At 41.1% G+C, this 20,661-nt stretch overlaps 1 protein-coding gene across 4 annotated transcripts in view; it reads left to right on the forward strand.

The window, feature by feature from the left end:
* Positions 1–18,597, forward strand: part of FMNL3 (formin like 3) — a 154,738-nt gene extending 136,141 nt beyond the window's left edge. For 2 of the 4 annotated variants that reach the window (XR_012881386.1, XR_012881387.1), the window contains 14 exons: positions 2,296–2,361; positions 2,450–2,574; positions 5,310–5,512; positions 5,778–6,012; positions 6,406–6,474; positions 6,572–6,652; positions 6,750–6,879; positions 8,766–8,926; positions 11,652–11,753; positions 13,832–13,924; positions 14,357–14,480; positions 14,691–14,801; positions 15,360–15,407; positions 16,091–16,173. Coding sequence is in view for 2 of the 4 variants with exons in the window: in XM_075852224.1 (XP_075708339.1) it covers positions 2,296–2,361; positions 2,450–2,574; positions 5,310–5,512; positions 5,778–6,012; positions 6,406–6,474; positions 6,572–6,652; positions 6,750–6,879; positions 8,766–8,926; positions 11,652–11,753; positions 13,832–13,924; positions 14,357–14,480; positions 14,691–14,782 (1,481 nt within the window). In the remaining 2 variants the exon portion in view is untranslated. Of the gene's footprint in view, positions 1–2,295; positions 2,362–2,449; positions 2,575–5,309; positions 5,513–5,777; positions 6,013–6,405; positions 6,475–6,571; positions 6,653–6,749; positions 6,880–8,765; positions 8,927–11,651; positions 11,754–13,831; positions 13,925–14,356; positions 14,481–14,690; positions 14,802–15,359; positions 15,408–16,090 lie in introns of all 4 variants that reach the window. The other 2 variants (XM_075852224.1, XM_075852225.1) reach the window with 2 other exon arrangements.
* The last annotated feature ends 2,064 nt before the right edge of the window (positions 18,598–20,661 follow it).

The following is a 20,661-nucleotide window of genomic DNA, read 5'->3' on the forward strand; positions in this document are numbered from 1 at the left end:
GCACTAGTATAGGCTCTGCGCCGGAACTCTGGGGAAGCCATTAACATCAATGTCAATATATGGACAGTGATGTCAAGGGGTTGCCCAGAGCTGGAGTCCAGGAGCACAGCCGCTTCTAGCACTCTGCCTGGGATTCCAGCTCTGCTCCTGACATCACCTTCATATATGGACATGGATGTCAAGGGCAACCCCAGAGCTGGAGTCCCGGGCAGAGCTCTAGTAGGCTCTTCCTGGGACTCCAGCTGTGCTCCTGACACCACTGGGACTACTGCTCTGGGGAAGCCCCTGACATCACTGTCGATGTATGGACAGCGATGTCCGAGGCTTCCACAGAGTCCCAGAGCAGAGCCTATACTAGCGCTCTGCCCGGGACTATGGCTCTGGGGAAGCCCCAGACATCGTGTGTCCATACATGGACACCATTGTCAGGGAATTCCACAGTGTCCCGGAGCAGAGCCTATACTAGCTCTCTGCTCTGGGGAAAACCCTGACACACTGTCCATATATGGACAGCGATGTCAGGGAATTCCACAGAGTCCCGGAGCAGAGCCAATACTAGTGCTCTACCCGGGACTCTGCTCTGGGGAAGACCGGGGTCCTTAAAACCCACGCCATAGACTATTTATTTAAATGAGGCTTTCTAAAGTACAACTGGGTGTGTTTAAAGTTAAAGTACAACTGGGCGTGTATTGTGTATGTACATCTGGGCGTTTTTACTTCTTTTACTAGCTGGGCGTTGTGAATAGAAGTGAATGATGCTGACGAATCAGCATCATCCACTTCTCTTCACAACGCCCAGCTTCTGGCAGTGCACAGACACACAGCGTGTTCTCGAGAGATCACGCTGTGACGTCACTTCCTGCCCCAGGTCCTGCATCGTGTCGGACGAGCGAGGACACATCGGCACCAGAGGCTACATTTGATTCTGCTGCAGAATCAAATGTAGCCTCTGGTGCCGATGTGTCCCCGCTCGTCCGACATGATGCAGGACCTGGGGCAGGAAGTGTGTGACGTCACAGCGTGATCTCTCGAGAACACGCTGTGTGTCTGCACTGCCAGAAGCTGGGCGTTGTGAAGAGAAGTGGATGATGCTGATTCGTCAGCATCATTCACTTCTATTCACAACGCCCAGCTAGTAAAAGAAGTAAAAACGCCCAGATGTACATACATAATACACGCCCAGTTGTACTTTAGAAAGCCTAATTTACATATAAAAATGGTCATAACTTGGCCAAAAATGCTCGTTTTTTTAAAAAAAAACACGTTACTGTTATCTACATTGCAGCGCCGATCTGCTGCAATAGGAGATAGGGGTTGCAAAATCTGGTGACAGAGCCTCTTTAAGGAGATGCCAGACCTCATGCGGACGCCATTAGAACAGCCGTTCTCCCCTGATGACACCACTGTATATGGTGACACATGTAGAAAGGCTGAATTAGGGCCTTTTTTTGTTATTTTAGTATACAATCCTTGTCAGGACTAACCCTTATAATAGCCATACAATACCAACATCATGGTTTAGCGACAATAGAGGGAGAGTCTGAATGTGCAGCTTTTTGGGAGGAATGCCTCTGTGTTTGTTGATTTGGAGAGGAATATCCCTAATACTGAGTGTGTGATATACTGTAGGAGAAATGTCTCCATGTGTTTGCTGATTCTGAGAGGAATGTCTCTAACACTGAGAGTGTAACATACCGTAGGAGACGTCTCCAATGTTCATAAATTCAAGAGGAATGCCTCTAGCACTTTAGACACTAGATAGTCTGCTGAAACACTGGGAGGAATGGCTCAATTTTTCAATATTGAGAGTATTCATTACCTTAGATGATTTAGAGTGGGTGGGTTCTTCTAGGAGGAATGCCTCCAGTTGCACTCAAACAAACTCACAGCTATTGATATACCTTTTTCCATATCCTAGTTACTGCCTCTCGCCATTCGAGCGGGCTGTTGTCCCCCGTCCCCCCCCCCCAATTTGCGTACTGACTTTAATTCCACAAACAAACATATGTAAACACTTTCTCCTCTCCCCTTTTATAAGCTATATCTGCCGTTCAGCAGATTCAAAATATAATATTCATATTTTAAAAAATAAGGGAGTCAATGGATTAATTTTTAACTCTCTTTTGTATGTCCTTGATAGGGTTTAGTTATAATTCTTATAATGTATATGAATAAAGAATGGCAATCCATTCATATATAATCTAAGCCAGTCTTTTAGTTAAGAATGAATAGTTATTTCCATAGACTTGTATATGTGATGTAATTCTACATAATACATTTCATTTACTCCACTAGATAAATGTCCTCCCCCACCGCCTCTTCCATCCTCGTGTCCTGTCATCATCACAACTGGGTTATCTGGTAAGTACTATAATGAGTGGGTACAATATTATGCAGCTTTTATCGTCCTGATTTAACTCTACAACTTATTATAACATTCCCATTTCAGCAATCCGAATCAAGAAACCAATAAAAACAAAATTCCGCTTGCCTGTGTTTAATTGGACGGCACTCAAGCCCAACCAGATCAGTGGGACAGTGTTTAGCGATCTTGATGATGAGCGCATTTTACAGGTGAAAAAAGTGCCATGGTGTTTCTTATTGCTGTCTTGTTATTCTGCACATGTTTCCAGGCAGGTAATATTACGTATTAAGGTTCTGCACTTGAAAGAGGCCTCCCTTTTTTTATTAAAAAGTAGAATCATTCCTCGGAGAGTTTTTATACCTGGAGAGCCATCCTATTTACAAACATTAGCAGTTATTATATGGAGTTACGAACGAGTTCACCTTTTTATTGAAACAATAATTCATCATTTTGGAAAAGACCGACAAGTTCCTACAACACATCAACTTGTAATTTGTATCTCTGTACATCTCCCTTCTAAGTAACCAGCTTCTCTTTAAATCCAACTCTGTACCTTGTTGCCCTTCGCTTGTTCCTTCCGTTAGCATGAGGAAGGTTGGGGGAGGGGGTGGTTGGTTTAGCTGTATTTTAAAATGGGACCCATTTACTAAAGAGAAAAGATTATTAGTACTCTAACTGCAGTTATTTCCTAAGAAAAAAAATGGATATATATATATTCAGAGTTGCAAAAAGGGATGATCATTGGCTTTCGGGCCAAGGGTGGCAGTATTTCTCAAACATCGCAGTTTGTGAACTGTTCGCGTGCTGCTATGGTGAAAGTGTATCGTGAAGTGGGCAAATGGCACCATTGTGAATAACTGACGTGGACACTGCGGAGCACCACGTGCCATTGATGTGAGTGGTGAACATCCGCTAAGAAGATGCGCGAGGGCCGAACGACACACTACAGTGAAGAAGCTCACCAAAAAAATCAACCAGGGGGCTACCAGACATTTGTCTAAAACAGTTCAGTGAACGCTACTGCGAATGGGGCTACGAAGCAGACGGATGGTCACTGCTCCTATGCTAACAAAGGTGTATCGGGAGAAAAGGCTTTAATTTGCACAGCACTATAGGAATTGGACCACTGATGATTGGCAAAGGGTTGCCTTCTCCGATGAGTCAAGTTTTCTGCTACATCGAACGGATGGACGTTGGAGTGTCAGGCGAGAAACATCAGAGAACAAACACCCTGCAACCATTGCTGGAAGGACACGTACTGGTGGCGGCAGCGTTATTTTCTGGGGAATTTTTTTCATGGCAATCTCTGGGCCCACTCATCCATGTGGAAAGCACTCTGAACCGATTTGTGTATGAATCCATCGTTGCAGATCACGTCCACCCATACATGCTGTTTGTCTTCCCTGGGGAGATGGAATCTTCCTTGCAACACAATGCGACATGTCACACGGCTAGAAATGTCCAACAGTGGTTGGAAGAGCACGACCAAGACTTCCAAGTACTTCCCTGGCCCCCTAATTCACCAGACTTGAACCCATTTGAGCATCTGTAGGACCACCTCGATCGTCTTGTTCTATTGATCCTCCCCCACGCACCCTCCAGCAAATGTGGGATGCACTGCAATCAGCATGGCCCCAGATACCTGAGACCACCTACCACCACCGTATTGAGTCACTCATCACACTGGTTACTCTGGATATTAACCCCTTCCCCCTGCTGGCATTCTGGGCCCTAATGTCCAAGCCATTTTTTAGATTTTTCCATTGTCACATTCGAAGAGCTGTAACTTTTTTATTTTTGCGTCGGCATAGCTGTATAAGGTCTTGTTTTTTGCGGGACGACTTGCAGTTTTTATTGGTACCATTTGAGAGTAGATGCGACTTTTTGATCACTTTCTATCACATTTTTTTAAAGTCAGGATTAACAGAAAACAGCAATTTTTCCATTGTTTTTAATTTTATTTTTTACGGCGTTCACAGTGCGGGTTAAATAATGTAACAGCTTTATAGTCGGGGTCGTTACGGACGCGGCGATACCAAATATGTGTAACTTTTTTGCTTTATTGTAGTTTTTTTTAATAGTAAAGCATTTTGTAAGGGAAAAGCTGGGTTTTTCATTTTTTTTTTTTCACTTTTTTTTTAAATTAACTTTATTAAACTTTTTTTACTTTTTTACTAGTCCCACTAGGGGACTTCCCTATCCTCCGATCGCTATTATAATACACTGCAATACTTTTGTATTGCAGTGTATTACTGCCTGTCCCTTTAAAACGGACAGGCATCTGCTAGGTCATGCCTGCGGCATGATCTAGCAGGCATTCGCTGCAGGCAGACCTGGGGGTCTTTATTAGACCCCCGGCTGCCATAGAAGACACAGACACTCGGCGATTTTATCGCCGGGTGTCAGTGAGATGAGAGGGAGCTCCCTCCCTCTCTCCAAAACCATTCAGATGCGGTGCTCGCTATTGTGCACCGCATCTGAAGGGTTAAACAGGTGAGATCGATACTAATATCGATCTCACCCGGCAGAGCAGGGACGCCCCCAGCCCTCAGCTGCTTCTGGCAGCTGACAGCAGGGAGATTTGACGGCTCCCTGCTCTGTTTACTTTATTCTACAGCAGCGACGTAGTTTGGCGGCGCTCTAGAATAAAGCCCACTAATGACCGCCGTAAAAAGACGTATCGGCGGTCATTAAGGGGTTAATAATGTGACTCTACTGTGTGTACATATGTATGTGTGTATATATATATATATATATATATATATATATATATGTGTGTGTGTGTGTGTATATGTATGTGTGTATATATATATATATATATATATATACACACACACATTTCTAATCGAATGTAAGCATTGACAGGCCAGCAGGAAGTTTTATATTGTACTAGAATGAGACCTATTTTCTTGGTATGTTGTTAACTATTTCATGTCTCTTGTAGGACCTGGATATGGATAAATTTGAAGATATCTTTAAAACAAAAGCCCAGGGGGCTCCCATAGACGTGATCTGCTCCAAGAATAAATCTTCTCAAAAGTCCGTTAGCAAAGTGACTCTTCTAGAAGCAAACCGAGCCAAGAACTTGGCCATCACTCTGCGAAAAGCTGGAAGGCCAGCGGAGGAGATCTGTAAAGCTATCCAAATGTAGGATTCTGATTTAGATTTAGTCGACTTGACCTGTTTACGTACATTTTAATCTGCGGACACTAAGCAAACCACAATGAGAGACAAAGTACAAATCTAGAATATTAGTTGTCAGCAATAACATACACATACAACCAGAAGACTGCTGCTAGTTTCATGTTATTAAATATTAATCTAAAACTTTTCTTTGTGAAACTTGTATTTTTTTTTTTTTTACTTTTTTACAAATCCCTGAAATGATTCACTGTATTTGTCCTTATTACAGGTTTGACTTGCGGACACTGCCTGTGGATTTTGTGGAGTGTCTGGTGCGTTTTCTACCCACAGAAGCAGAAGTTAAGTTACTGAGACAGTATGAGAGGGAGAGGAAGCCTCTTGAGGACCTTTCTGATGAAGACCGATTTATGATGCTCTTTAGTAAAGTGGAACGTCTCTCCCAGAGAATGTCCATCATGACGTTCATGGGAAACTTCAATGAAAACCTGCAGCTGCTCACACCGGTATGAAGAACTGTAATATCAGAAGATATTACATTTTCAGTTATTTCACTGGTCATTGTTGACTAAGCACATGGATGCAGGGAAGACGCAATGCTACATCAGAAATACACTGGCAGGTGCTTTATCATATTGCATGATCACATTTTAGATCCTTTCACAAATGATCATATTTAAGCGATCATCTACCTTTTAATCTTCCAGATTTTATAAAATTTGGATTACTGTATTGTAATATAAATATGGATGGTCTATCCAATGTTGTATGTTTTTGGCCCAATAGGAAAATGTACATGCATTTATAAATGGTATATATTTTACACTGGGACACACTGCTTTTTTTTTTGTTTAGAAGCTCAATTTATTGTCCAACTGATACATTCTTTCATATTTCAGCAACTTAATGCAGTGATTGCGGCCTCTGCTTCAGTCAAGTCCTCTCCGAAGTTGAAACAAATGCTGGAGGTAGGCAAGAGCCTTAGTATAAGATGTTACCTGTATTAAATGTTTTGTCATATGCGAAGTGTTGAATGAACTCTTCCTACGACTTCTTTCTGTTCAGATTATCCTCGCTTTAGGCAATTATATGAACAGCAGTAAAAGAGGGTCCGTTTACGGGTTCAAACTACAGAGCTTAGACTTGGTAAGATTGACATTATCACTGAAGATCTTGTTGGCGCTGAAAAGGAGTCTACGATAGTACAATTTTCTTATATTTGATGATGTGTTGTCTGCTCTAGCTCCAAGACACAAAGTCAACAGACAGGAAAATTACATTGTTAAACTACATTGCATTGATTTGCAAGGAGAAGTATTCTGAAGTGGCGACTTTCTACAATGAGCTTCACTTTGTGGAGAAGGCAGCAGCAGGTGGGTACATCGTTCTGATGACGTCTGTGTTTAAAGGGGCACCATCTCCATTTTATCTCTGCAGGCCTTTTAAAACACAACGTTCACATTTTAATGCATTGTTCTCTTTACATAAATTACATAACTGGCTGCTTTGATCTACTTGCATTTTTTTTTTCCTACTGTTCTCAGAGTAAAGTCTCACTTTAGGGCTTTTGTATAGCAATTAGATCACATTTTTGTTTGCCATCTATTATACCCATTTTGTTCAGACTATACTTCCTTATCGCTGACAATTGCCTGAGGTATAGAGAAATTCTTTGTGGCAGTAAGACCTTGATCAGGAGTCATCCCTCTATTATGAGATTATGCAAGAATCTTTTCATGTCATAGTATTGATGTAAAATATATTAAGGGCAACCTTATGCCGATGCATTTTTCTTTAAAGAAATCCCTGGAAAGTGGCATTATTTAAGTCAGGTTTTTATTTTAAGTTTTTCTCGTGGCTGTTTTTGATCGTTTTTTCTAGAAATAAAGTCCTAAAATATTCCAGTTCTCACACTAGCTTCTAGAGCACACACATCAAGCTGACCTTTCCTCTTTTCTGTAGCTGGTTTTTCAGCTTTGCTGTGCAGACTGGGACAGGGTCAGCAGTCATCTTGTTAGAGTGCAGGATGATATTTAATGACAGGTGACAGCTGTCATGTTGCTGGCAGACTATATAACACTCTACACACAGATAAGGCTCAGTATGCACTTTAAATCCCTGATCTTTGGGGAGAGGATTGTGATCAACCACTTTGTGGCGACTGTAATAGTTTACGGACATTTCTCTGACCTTTAGCTCCCAATTATTGCAGCGGTAATAAAGTACACACCCCCTACTGCGCTGTCTATACAAACAATACAGAAAGGAAGTGTGTGTTTCAAATATGGCTGTTCCCAGGGAAGTGTTTAAAAATAAATGGCTACAAAATAAAAAAATAAACACTTTATTCAATATACAATTATTTGTCTTCTAATGACCTACATAAATAAAATACATGAGACATTCCCTTTAAAGTAACACTAAACCCAGAAATCAGTTGCAAAAGTAAACAGGAGATGTATTTGCCCCCATTGTTTGTCAGTCGACAGAAATAGTCTTGCAGAAATCCTGCAGGGAACACGGTTAATTTCTTGCTGATCTGTTGAATTTTTGGCTGAGGGGGTGGGGCTTAAGTCTTTTTGTCCTACTGCAGAGGGGGGAGGATCCTGCTCCAGCCAGTTGTCTTAAAGGCCAACTCAGGATTGTGATGTGGAGGAAGAAGGGAGACATGGCTGAGACCCTGGAAAACACACACACATACAAGATTGCTTTGATATATTTCTCCATTTTAATTATAATATGAGACCAATAGGATCAAAGGAAAGGAAGAGATTGAGAGGGATAGCTGAAATATATTTTTAGATTTTTTTTGTGCAGTTTCTATATTTAGTGTTCCTTTAAGAATTGTGTTCCCGGTTCACTTGTTAAAGTACAGTGCTTACATTGCTCAGCAAAAATGATGATCACATTGGGTAAGTCTGATCGTGCACTACTGCTGATTTTCAGAACTATAGGAAGCCTTAGAGCACATAAAACCACTTCTGAGAGTTCTGGTACTAAAAGTATGGCACAACGTTCTAAGCAAGCTGCTGACTGAATGGTCTATTGCTTAGGATGTTGTGTCAGATTTTCAGCTGAATCCTCTATATAGAGTTGTGCCTTGTCTGCATCTTACTAGTAATATCCGCAGATAACTGGGACCTGAAATTTAAAGCTATTCTTGTTTATGTATGGCCTTTCTCAGTAATAGACGAGTTCACTAATATTCTGTGGTATAGTTATGAAACAAATGGGCATCATTTTGTTTTTGTGTTTGCAGTCTCTCTAGAAAATGTCCTACTGGATGTACGGGAGTTAGGGAAGGGGATGGACTTGATTCGCAAGGAGAGCAGCCACCATGATAACAGTGTTCTGAAGAGCTTTGTGTGCACAAATGAAGGGAAACTAGACAAGCTTCATAAGGACGCTAGGACTGCGGAGGTAAGCACATCAGCACAAAAGTCACTTCACTTGTCTTTGTTGCATTTCAAAGTTGGTTGTATAGAAGATCATAAACTTTTTTTCAGCAGTAGTCAATCTATCAATCCATGTGTGGAGATGTGTTCTCACTTAGTGGACACTAGATTTTTCAGATATAATATGTAGTAGACTCTGATCTAGAAATGTGGACTTTCTGGAGGGGAGTTTAACCTGCTGTAGCCCATACTCATTAAAGAGCAGCAGTGTCGGGACAATAGGGGCATTTGTAATGATTGTGTCAATGAAAACACTGGTTTAACACTCGGCCTAGAGGTCTCATTTTCCGAGCATGTTCGCTACGGGCTACATTGTCACTCTTGCTTTGTAAGTATAGTTGTTGCAAACTGAAATATAATATATTTCAGCGCGAACCACTTAATGACCAATCATTGCACCAAATAATGAAGTGGAGCTAAAGAGCTGCTGTTTGTGTCTCTTATTAAATCAGATATTTTTTAATGAAGTTTCAATTTTAGACAATGCAAAACAGAGCATACAAAACCTTCCCCTAACCCTCCCCCCAGGCACTATCATATATTACATGAAGAAAAGACATATGTGGTGAGACATATTCCAAACATCGAATAATCAATTCACATGAGAACAATTACAATACATTTTCAAGACATACATAGAACTCCCTTAATCCGCTCCTTCTCATCCCTTCCAATATAGAAATTTTGAATCCGGGTACAGTACAAAAAATCTTCAACCAGAAAATATCCATGAGCACAGTTTATGGTACCAGATCCGATATATACACAACCATGATCCCCATATGGATTAAACATTTTTAAGAGCTTTACGCTTTACATACAGTTTTTCCCAACAAATGAATTCGCTCCTAGTCGGCGGGGCACCTTGTATCCAGTGTAATGCAATAAGTTTTCTAGCTATGTATAGCAGCCGTGCAATAGCAAGCCGACCCAAGACAGAAGTCTGGATATGCGAAACACACCCCAAAACACACTTCATAGGAGTCCCCTGAAGCGTAATCCCATAAGCATCCTGAATCGGCTTCAGCACAGCCGACCAATATGATGTTAAATGTGGACATGACCACAACATATGCAAATGATCAGCCATATCTTCCGAGCATCTGGGACAGGTAGAATCACCACGTACACCAATGTTGAAAAGAAATGTAGGGGTCTTATATACTCTATGAATAATGTATAAATGAGAGAGGCGCCCAGCCTCACTAAGAGAAACATTTGGGACTACTTCCATGATATCCGACCATTGTTTTTCAGAGATGGGTCCATATCCCTCTCACATTTTCGAGAAGCAATCAAGGGATATTTATCCAAAAATTTACCTAGCAACAGCTGATAAATGGTTGAGATAACCCCCGAGGTACCACTCCCAGTATGTTTATACAGCCAGCAACCCATCTGAGTGTATAGTCAAATCAACGACCTTCCTTTGGGCATCATATGCATGTTTTATCTGTAAATATTGATAAAAAGAACATCGAGGCAACCCAAATTCCTCCTGAAGCTGTTGATAAGTTTTAAATATATAATCATGGAGCAGCTGCGACACACGGGAGATGCCCTTCGACCTCCGCCTTCAAGAGAAACAAACTCCTGAAGTGCCCTATTACCCCATATAGGCGTAAAAGCTGTGCATACCCGATAGCTCTAATGGACCGGACCTTATCCCAAACTTTGTGTATTAGCGCATATGTGGGCATGTTCCTATCGACAGCTGAGAATGACCCGCTTCCAAAACTGACAGTAAAATGGATGAACCAAACTGTAACTGCAAAATCGCACCATTAGATCCATTTGGAATAATTTCCCCCCACCCCTTCAAATGTTGACATTGGGATGCAAGGAAGTATAACCATGGATTGGGCAGGGCCAAGCCGCCGTCATGCTTTGCTCGTTGTAGGATTTCCAATTTAAGTCTGGGGTGACCCTTACGCCGTATTAGATCCCTAAAAAGTGCATTAACATAGTAAAAGTAGCGGAGAGGAATGCATATAGGGGAATTGTGCAAAATGTACAACAACTGCGGCATCAGGATCATCTTGATAAGATTAACCCTATCTACAACTGACAAATATAACTTACACCAAGCTGATATTTTCATTTTGAATTTGACCAAGAGGGGTTGCAAATTAAGGGCCTGTTTGTGTCTCTAGTAGCACAATGAATATCCGCATATGTGGAGGCCCATGAATGTCAATACTTGCATCCTGAAAATTGCTTTCTCAATGACCGTTGTAATGTAATCAGATTCTATTGACAATGACATGACACCACATGGGGTATCCACGTATATGATCGTGTCTTGTTGGAATTGCAAGAGAATATTTTTTGCATAGTTATTTACCATTGTCTTTCAAATAAATATCCCTGGCTGTTTTGGCAGCACCAACAAATTGATCTTGAAGTTCTGTATCGGACTATGGATCACCCTGACTGTGCATATTGTCTGGGACACTAATAGAGTGTTGATTCTCTTGCTTTCTACCATTTATTTTTATTTCTTAAGTGTTTGTATTGTTTTTCTCTAACAACAGTTTTTTCCTGCTTTATCTGACTGCTGTGTCTGGGTATTTATAGCAATTCATCCCACTGTGATCACCCCCTCCCACCCACTATTCCTGCAGGAAATGTAGACTTGTGCTGTTAGAAGAGAACCGTATCTCCTGATCTCCTCTTTTTCTCCTCTACAGGAAGCGTACGCAACTGTGGTGCATTACTTTGGAGAAAATCCAAAGACAACGCCGCCCTCTGTTTTCTTTCCAGTGTTTGCCAGATTCATCAGATCATATAAGGTACAGATATTAACCTGGTGTCATAGACTAGTGTGCAAGCCTGTTGGACGCTGCAGAAGCACCTGTCTGTTCAATGTGTGTCCTTAAACCCATAAGAAAGGCTCTTTCCTGTGATTGTTCCAGCAGGAAAAGGTTTTCAGGGTGTGGTCACCTGCACAGTAACTACTTTGTCCAGCGAGTAAGACTGCATTCAGAATAGACTCTACACAAGCAGGAACATAGCAACTATGCGCAGGTCCATTGGTAATTCTACTGCAGACTAGGGAGGCACGATGCATCGAAACTTCGATACCATGCACCCCCAAACGGTTTGAGATACCGTTATTTCTTGTATTTCGATACTAAGCTGTGTGGCGCACAGCTTAGCATTGTAACACATGAATGTATGAGAGCGGGGCTGTGTGATACAGCCATTGCCCCGCTCCTGAGTCCTGACAAGTGCGCGCCATCAGGATGATGTGATGCGGCCAGCGCAGCACTAATGAGCGGCGGCACTGAAGTCAGAACATGGCGGGCGCACTACAAAACACCTCCATGTTCTGTCTTCAGTGCCTGTACCGCCGGTCATTAGTGCAGCGCCGGCCACATCACCTCATACTGACCACGTGCGCACTTATTGTCAGGAGAGGGGCAATGGCTGTATTACACAGTCGTAAGCCCGCTCTATAACGGCGGGGAAGAGAAACCGCTCATCTCCGCCGCTATTCTCCTGAATGCTGCGATCAAAGCTGACCGCCACCGCAGCATTCAAGAGGAAAATGCGAAGCGGGGATGCCCCTTGGATCGCGGCACAAGAATCTCTGTGACGCGATTGAGGGACATACCATATATGTGGGCAGTCAGCCCAGGGTCCATTGAAGGACCCCAGGGCTGTCTTACCATATTTCCTGTTGTTAGGGCATTCTTAGGTATGTCCTAACAACTGCCTGTGTACTATCCCAACACAGGCTAATGTACTGGCATATAGATATATGGCAGTACATTAAAGTTTAAAAATAAAGTAATATTAAATAAAATAAGAAATACACATACATCTTTTTTTACAATAAAACATTAAAATAAGTCTCAATACATAAAACATACACATTCGGTATTGGCCGTAATAACCTGCACAACTATTTTTTTTGCGTCATTTATGATGTGTACGCTGTCAAAAAATAAAATGAAAACTTTTCTATCACTTATTGTGGGGCACGAGGTGTGATTAATTTAACCTCCGTGTGCCTCACATTAATAGTAATTAACCCTATCCTGTACCTTACCCTAACCCCTTATGACTGAGAAACATGATGGGGTTAATTACTATTAATGTGAGGCACATTCAAATTCATCACACCACGCGCCTCACATCAGAAAATGGAAGAAGTATCGCTTTGGTATCGAAATTGCAATACTACACGAAGTATCGGAATCGAAGTCCAAATTCTGGTATCGTGACATCCCTACTGCAGAGACATTTCAGAATAGATGTCACACTATATTACAATTTACACAAGAATGCAAATTCTGACCCTATCCGTGTATAGCTTTGGGTGTCCTGTCAGCTGCCTAGATTCTTGTTTAATATAGGTGTACGTGTAACAATTTGGATTAACAGAACATAATCCTGTTTTAAGGTCGCTTCTGATTACATGTATCAAGCGTGGATCTGAACATCACCATCTTCATTTATAGACCACGTTTAAGCATGGCCGATTTGTTGCCAGATTTTTTTGTGCAGTATACACAACAAAAACCACAAATTCTAGTATAATACATGTAAATGGGGTTTTCAAAACACCCATTCACATGTCGCTGGAATAATCCGTGCGGCTTTCAGGACCTGCTGCTGAATTAAAAAACTGCAGCATGCCTATTATCTTGTGGATTTGAAGCCGATTTTTACCATGGATTTCAAAATTCAAAGGGTGACGTCCGCGGCAAGTCCGCATGTAACACAAGAGGATTGTGCTATGGATTCACTGCACCCGCCAGCTCTGATTTAGCTTTGCAGATGGCTTCCTTGCCAATATGGAGAAGGTCATATATTACTTTGTTTTATGGTATAACTGGTTTACACTGCACTATTTACCAAATAGGATGCTGAGCAAGGCAATGAGATGCGGAAGAAGCAGGAGGAGGTACTAAGAGAGAAATTACTAGCTCAGGAGGCAAAGAAGATGGATCCTAAGGTATATAATAGGAGATTATTAAACATAACAACTGATCTCGTCAGAAGAGATAAGTGAATGTACCAAAATATGTTTTGGGTCTGATTTGGTATCCAAGTTAAATCCAACCCCTTTCATGCGCTTTAACACCAGGCCAGCATATAGTGTCAAAGCGACAGCAACATAAAGGGGTAGACGGAAGCATAACTGCAGTGCATTTCAGGACGGCTGCCTGTAAGACATTCTGGCGAAGCCCTCCCGGGGTCATGTAATCCTTTTTAACTGTAAAATGGTAGCTACGCTTGTCTACAGCCGCCATTTTGCAGCAATTCATGCACCACAAGCCCCAAGAGTTTCAGAATTCGCCATAGCCAAAACTTTTGGGAAATTCAAACTGAATTTGAATTCTTTAATAGTCAAGTGATCAGCTCAACTGTTTTATTCATTCTTCAGTCTCCAGTGCCTAAAAATAAGCGGCAGCAACAAGATCTTATAGCTGAGCTGCGGAGACGGCAGGCCAAAGACCATCGCCCCGTGTATGAAGGAAAGGATGGTACCATTGAGGACATAATCACAGGTGGGTTTCTTTTACAGGTGTAATTCTGTACATTTTTTTTTTCTACAGCAATCCCAGAAATCCCATAAAGGTATTTCCAATTCTATCAAAGTTTGCGAAGTCCACACTTTTGGGGATGTCTTCTCCTTGTGATGAGACTTTTGTAAATTTCCAATAATTGACTATGTACGTGTATCTCTCTGTCTCCCCGACAAACGTTGATGGCTGCAGTCCTGAAGAGCGTCCCCTTCACAGCCAGAACAGCCAAGAGAGGTTCTCGGTTCTTCTGTGATACATCCCTTTTTGAGGATTCAAACTGTTAAGCCCAGTGCCACTTAAAAAGTATGTAAAGTTACCTCCACTCTCTTCCTGCATGCATTGTCACCTCCCTTGTTCAGCCATGGATGGCGCTCTTGGACAGCGATGGAATGCATGCCCAGGCTCTATGCTTTAACATTTTAGTCACTTTACTAATAATCTGCAATGCACCCGACTGCATGTTATTCTCATGCCTTGATCTATACAGAAGAATACATTCATTGTGTTCTGTTACCGTATATATATACTCCGCTTTACTCCTTCTTAAATGTAAAGCACAATCGGCTGAGGGAAAATGTATCTTTCATAGTTACCTTACCACTCCATCAAAATATAGATGGTTCTTGTTTAAAAAAAAAAAAAGCCTGTTTGGCATTCAGCCTGGTAAGTACTAGTGTATGTGAACCTCTTCCCTCCCTATTGTGCTTCTATGGGACGTGACCTGGTTTTTCGGTGGTGTAACAGTGTAACGAAGGATGACCACTCTCCTTCCTTTTCACTACCCATTTCTTGCCATCAGGACCTGAACAGGTGGTTGTTGTTGAATTTGTATATACATCCGTATTTCATTTTATCTCTCAGATTAGCCCGCAGGAAGATTCACCTGTAGTATCCCTCCTATTGCAGAGGGTAAGAAACTGTCCAGAAACAGCTCCATGTGCATCCGCTAATCCAGGCTATGCTGCTTCTGCTTGAAGTGAAGGATGACACTTGTAACAAGTCTGTGTTTACTGCACCTTGCACAGCGGTACCAGTTTCAGGACCACTCAAAGCGAGTCACAGATAGATCCATCTTTCCATGTACTACCAGTGGAACGCTACATAGATGCAGAATCAGATGCAGCTCGGTATATTATTTTTCATTGAGTTTAATTAGACCAGGCAAATGATATACCCACTAAATCTGTGCGTAGGCAACGTGTGTGGGTTAAAAGATACAACACACAAAGGTTGTCTAATGGCAATAACACAAAGTACCACGTACCAATCTTATGAAGCTGCTGCGCTGGATTATATTGCAGGACTAACTTGCTGGCTTTGCACAAATTGTTATAACCAAAGCGTCAGTATATATACATACCCAGCATAGAGGATATTGGTTAAAAGGTTCGTATATGGTCAGTTAGGAGGTTGATCAACTATAGTTCCGCATTTGCTTGTCATTGTATTTATTATTCTCTCTCACTTTCCTCTTCTGGACATAAGCCTTGGAATACTGGATAACTGCCACTAACTGCTTCCGCCAAACTGATTTCTTCCATCTTTTGAAAGTGTTTTCTGTACCTCACCAACTATTGCTTTCCATCTTGCAGACCTCCGCCATCAGCCCTACAGAAGAGCAGACGCAGTCCTTCGGAACGCCTGGCGACGGATCTAGTTACAGAAGTCGTGCGCGGCTGTATCGCCCTGTGATGCCAGAGAGTAATAGACTCTGCACTCCTCCCTCTATTCCACATTGTAAGGGAAATGAAGAAGCCGGGACACTTTATAGAAGCGAAAAGTGCCTTATTGCTACAGTATTATAGAACTATTTTTACTTTTACTATTTATATATTTTTTTAATGTTTTACTGTTAAAATGTAAATATTTTGTAATATTCTTTGCTGAATCTGTACTGGCTGCTGTGGACAATATTTGTTGCGAAAAAAGTGCCTTGTAAGTGTTGAAAAGTCTGCAGGTGGATAGTCTGAACACTAAAGTAACGCAACGACTGAGGCAGTTTGTAGTGGAGGGGTTTTCAATGTCATTGGTTTTTCTTTCATGAATTTTTGAGGATCCGGCTGTGACAAGGTCACTAGAACTAGATTTGCATTACCCTAAAATTGCTAATGGTTACTGGGGATGGTAGAGAATTTGCCTAGATTGCTCCAGAAAGTTGTGAGGTGACCTATCAAGTGTTAACGTGGAAAGTAGGCAGATGTAGAACTTCACATGAAGATTTAAAGGGACCAATGACCATTATGGGAAGGCAGTGGTGAGGACACATGACCGATGCAAAGAAATGACATTCCTTCTATTTCTGCCTTACTGCAGAACCAGAGTATGCATGCAATGGGGTGTATTTTGTCTGTGGATGTGTAAATAAGGACTAGCTTCCTTTGTCATACCATACTACCTGCATATCATCCATAATATCATAGGAATTGTCCACTTTACTATGATTACTTAGCATTAGTTTTTATAACCATTCAATTTCTAAATAAGGAAATTCGACTACTCCCATTCAGATGTTACAACTACTCCGATCTGTAAGTGTATATGTGCTTTCCATGGCTTTTCTCAGGTCTTCTACATGATGCTGCAATTCTCCCGATATTTGCAGTATAGCCCAACATTACTGTCACTCGGGAGACTGGCTAGCACTGACGGGAATGATAAAACCAGTGCTAACTATGTCTAGTAAATTGGACATCTATCCTTGCAAATCCACTATGCACAGACCTTACACAGTCAGTAATCTTTCCAGTCTGCACACATTTTTATTAGTATATATCAAAATAAATATATATATATGTATTTTAGCTATAGCTGAACTGAGTATATTGCAGTGCTGTCCCATTCCTACCTATACATACTTCACAATGAAGTTTTTCTTTATATTTCGGTAGGTTTGGGATTTGGGTATTATTATGACTTGATGTGCTACCCTACATCTGTGTCTAGGGGGCAGTAGTGTGCCCTGTTTTTAATTTTGGTAAAGATAATTTATTTCTAAATTGTCCAAATCTGGAGCTTTATCTGTACAGTCTTAGAACAGAATCTGATCTGTAATTGCCTGGAGCTTTTCTTGGACAACAGGCAGTCAGTGACACTATTTGCCAAAGTCTTATTGTCAGTTTGCTCAATTCATAAAAAGAATTGTATTTTTAATATAGCACTAAGCAAGAGGTATTTTAATAGATAAGGAGAAATGGGGCTACAACATTAAGCGGCACATTGTGCTTTTTAAGAGAATAATGAGCTGTACGTTGTGGTATAGGGGCCAAAGTAAAGTAGAGACTGGAATTCTAGTTCACGTCCTAGATGTCAGAATCTCTGTGACGTTCCATGTTTGTGTCCGGTCACCAGTAGTAAGCGGGTTGTCATGTTGAATGGGCTTTCATTGTGGTAGTTGCTTTATCTCGTTGTTATGTCTAGCTTTTAGCAGGTGCCGCACATGTGGACGTATATTAAGTGAGGCCAGCATCATGTGGAAATGTTCCAAGCTCTCTCCTTACATATACTCCTATCCAACACTCCGAAGGAGAACTAAGGGACCAAAACCTAGCTGACAGAAATAAAGATGGTGACCGAGCTTTTCTTCTGTGAAGGTGATAGCATGCGCCTTATGCTCCAGCTAGACTATCCACCAGCTTCTAGCACGTCCTTATCATAGAACAAGATTTCTTCCTACATATTGTGTTGTCATAAGCTATTTGGAATCGGTTTTATAAAGCATTTTAACATATTGTTTTAGAACTTGGCATTGTCTCTGTGGGCAGATCTGTGTCCCAGAAACGACTGCTGTGACTATTGTAACTTACTAGTACATGGAGACCAGCTGCATACTATATCTATTTCTCAGCCAGTCTGTATTGTAATCATTCCATGGTATTAACCGTAACTTGTGCATGTGAAATACATTCCCAGCCTCCTCCATTACTAGACGTGCACACTCCGGTTAAGGAGAGGCTCCAGTGCCTTTTCTCAGTGTATTCATCTTGTACGGTATGTTAGATGCCAGTACTTGTCCGTTACAGGTCTTTTTTTTTTTCTTTTCTTTCACTTATGGTCAGATTTCAGGAAAGTATTTAGCGCTCTTATGTTATTGTGTTTTATTTTGTTGACAATAAATATGCAGAGCCCTATCCCTCCCAGCTGTGTGCGTTTTTATCTGCATCATCGTCATATCCGCAAATGATATATATATGACAAGAAGGTTGTGGGGCGATACGTTAGATTGAGATTTGATGCAGAGGTATATCTAGGATGGCCAGTACGGACATAGAAAAAAAAGTCGCTTACAGTATAAATGACTGTGATAAAAGAAGCAAGATGTGGCAAATCCAGAACTGAAATGATTTGTTAAAGAAGACCTCCAGTGGAAATACAACTTTCCATGTCTGCATTTCTTACCTGAATGTATACCACACTCCACACTTCTTTTATGTATTTTGTAATTTATGAACTGTCTGCTTTAAAAAAGCCTCAATTTAGATTTCCCCAGCTTTCTCTTCCTTTCTGCTTTGCTATCAATCCCATGTTGCTTCAGAACAGCATCACATGACCAGCTAAAGACCATACCGTTTCTGCATGCTTGAGGAGACTGTGATTATCATTCTCTCTGTATACTTCTGGTTTCTCAGCTTATTTGGAAGCATATAGACAGGGTGGCTGCACTATATTCTTCTACATTATACTTGCTTGACAGGAACCTAAGTATCAGTGGTAGCTAATGAAATAAGTCTCTGTCCCCGCCCCGTGCAAAACTAGTGTGGTACAGGAACTGCTGAAGTCTGATGGGTGACACATAGATCTCCATAGACTCAAGTAGAGAAAGCGGGTCACAGAGTCTAATTCACACTGCTGCTAAGCAACCGTCCCAGTCTGATATATAGAGATAGAAGCAGCAAGAAATGGAATACCATAACACATGGGAATGTTTCGTTTTGGCTGGAGTGTCCCGTTTAAGTGTGGATGAAGGTACAGTTTGTTTTCTATAGATTATATTTATAGATTAGTTTTATTAGTATTTTATCATTATATAATGTGGAGTCCACCAAAGGGAATATGATGCAAGCATAAACCACCATAAGTTCCCAGTTGCACTCATGCGTATTGGCTTCCCAAAAAGATTGAGGGGACATTGCTGCGTGTAGGAAGTTGATAAAAGGGAACTTTCATGCCTGCACCCTGCTACTCACTATTCATTACAGGTATAACAAGGGTTGTCTCAATTTTATGTTCCTGTCGTACTTATGTTCTCCATAGAGTAACCTGAAGGAAAATCGGATTGAAATCTCTTGACAAGCCATTGAAAATCACTTTGATTACTCTATAACAAAAAGTCTTACTATAAAAAGTCTTTGTGTAGCACTAGCCTTAGACAGGGCGCACACCTCGCGGTCAAAATTTATTTTTTGACGCGGAACGTGGCAAAACCATACACAAGGTATTGTTACTTTGTCCCATCAACAAAAAGTTTTATTAGAATCTTTTGCTTTCACTGAACCTGTTAAAAGTTGACACGTACTGCTCTCTGTTGGCCAAACACTAAAATGAATGAAATTTGATGCAATTTAGTAAATCCCCCAATGTAATAGAAACCTAAAAAGTGGATTTAAAGTCTATGAACACCTTATTATAGCCTTTTTTTTTTTTTTTTTTTCTAAATATATGTAATTGGTGATTATAAACATGTTTCTACTTTACATTTATAAAGATTTATATATATATATATATATATATATTTTATTATTTTTCTAATGCAGCTTCTATATATCCTTTATACATAGAAGCTGCATTAAGCGCTGCCAGCAGAGCCGTCCGTTCATATGAACTGACTGCTCAGCGGAGATCGGCTCCTGTGTGTCTCTAACACACGGGATACCTTACGAGTATGTTCCCTCAGGCAGGATTCTAAATTTTAATAAAACTCCGGTAAATCGGTCACAGAAACCTGCGTATTCCCCAGTCATCCTCAATGACCGCACGACAGGAGGAAGAATCCACGACCCTAATAGGGACAGGAAACACAGAAAGGTTAAAAGTCCCTCCCCATCCTAACTCCATCAGTATTTTTCCAGCCCCTAAGGGGCATGGCAGAGAGGTGCTCTGGTAACAGAGTCTAGTACGTTAAAAATTTTCTGTTTTAGTTACCAAGCAGTGAAGGTCGATTATCCTC

This window comes from Rhinoderma darwinii, chromosome 2, assembly GCF_050947455.1.
Source record: "Rhinoderma darwinii isolate aRhiDar2 chromosome 2, aRhiDar2.hap1, whole genome shotgun sequence".
NCBI classification, from domain to species: domain Eukaryota; kingdom Metazoa; phylum Chordata; class Amphibia; order Anura; family Rhinodermatidae; genus Rhinoderma; species Rhinoderma darwinii.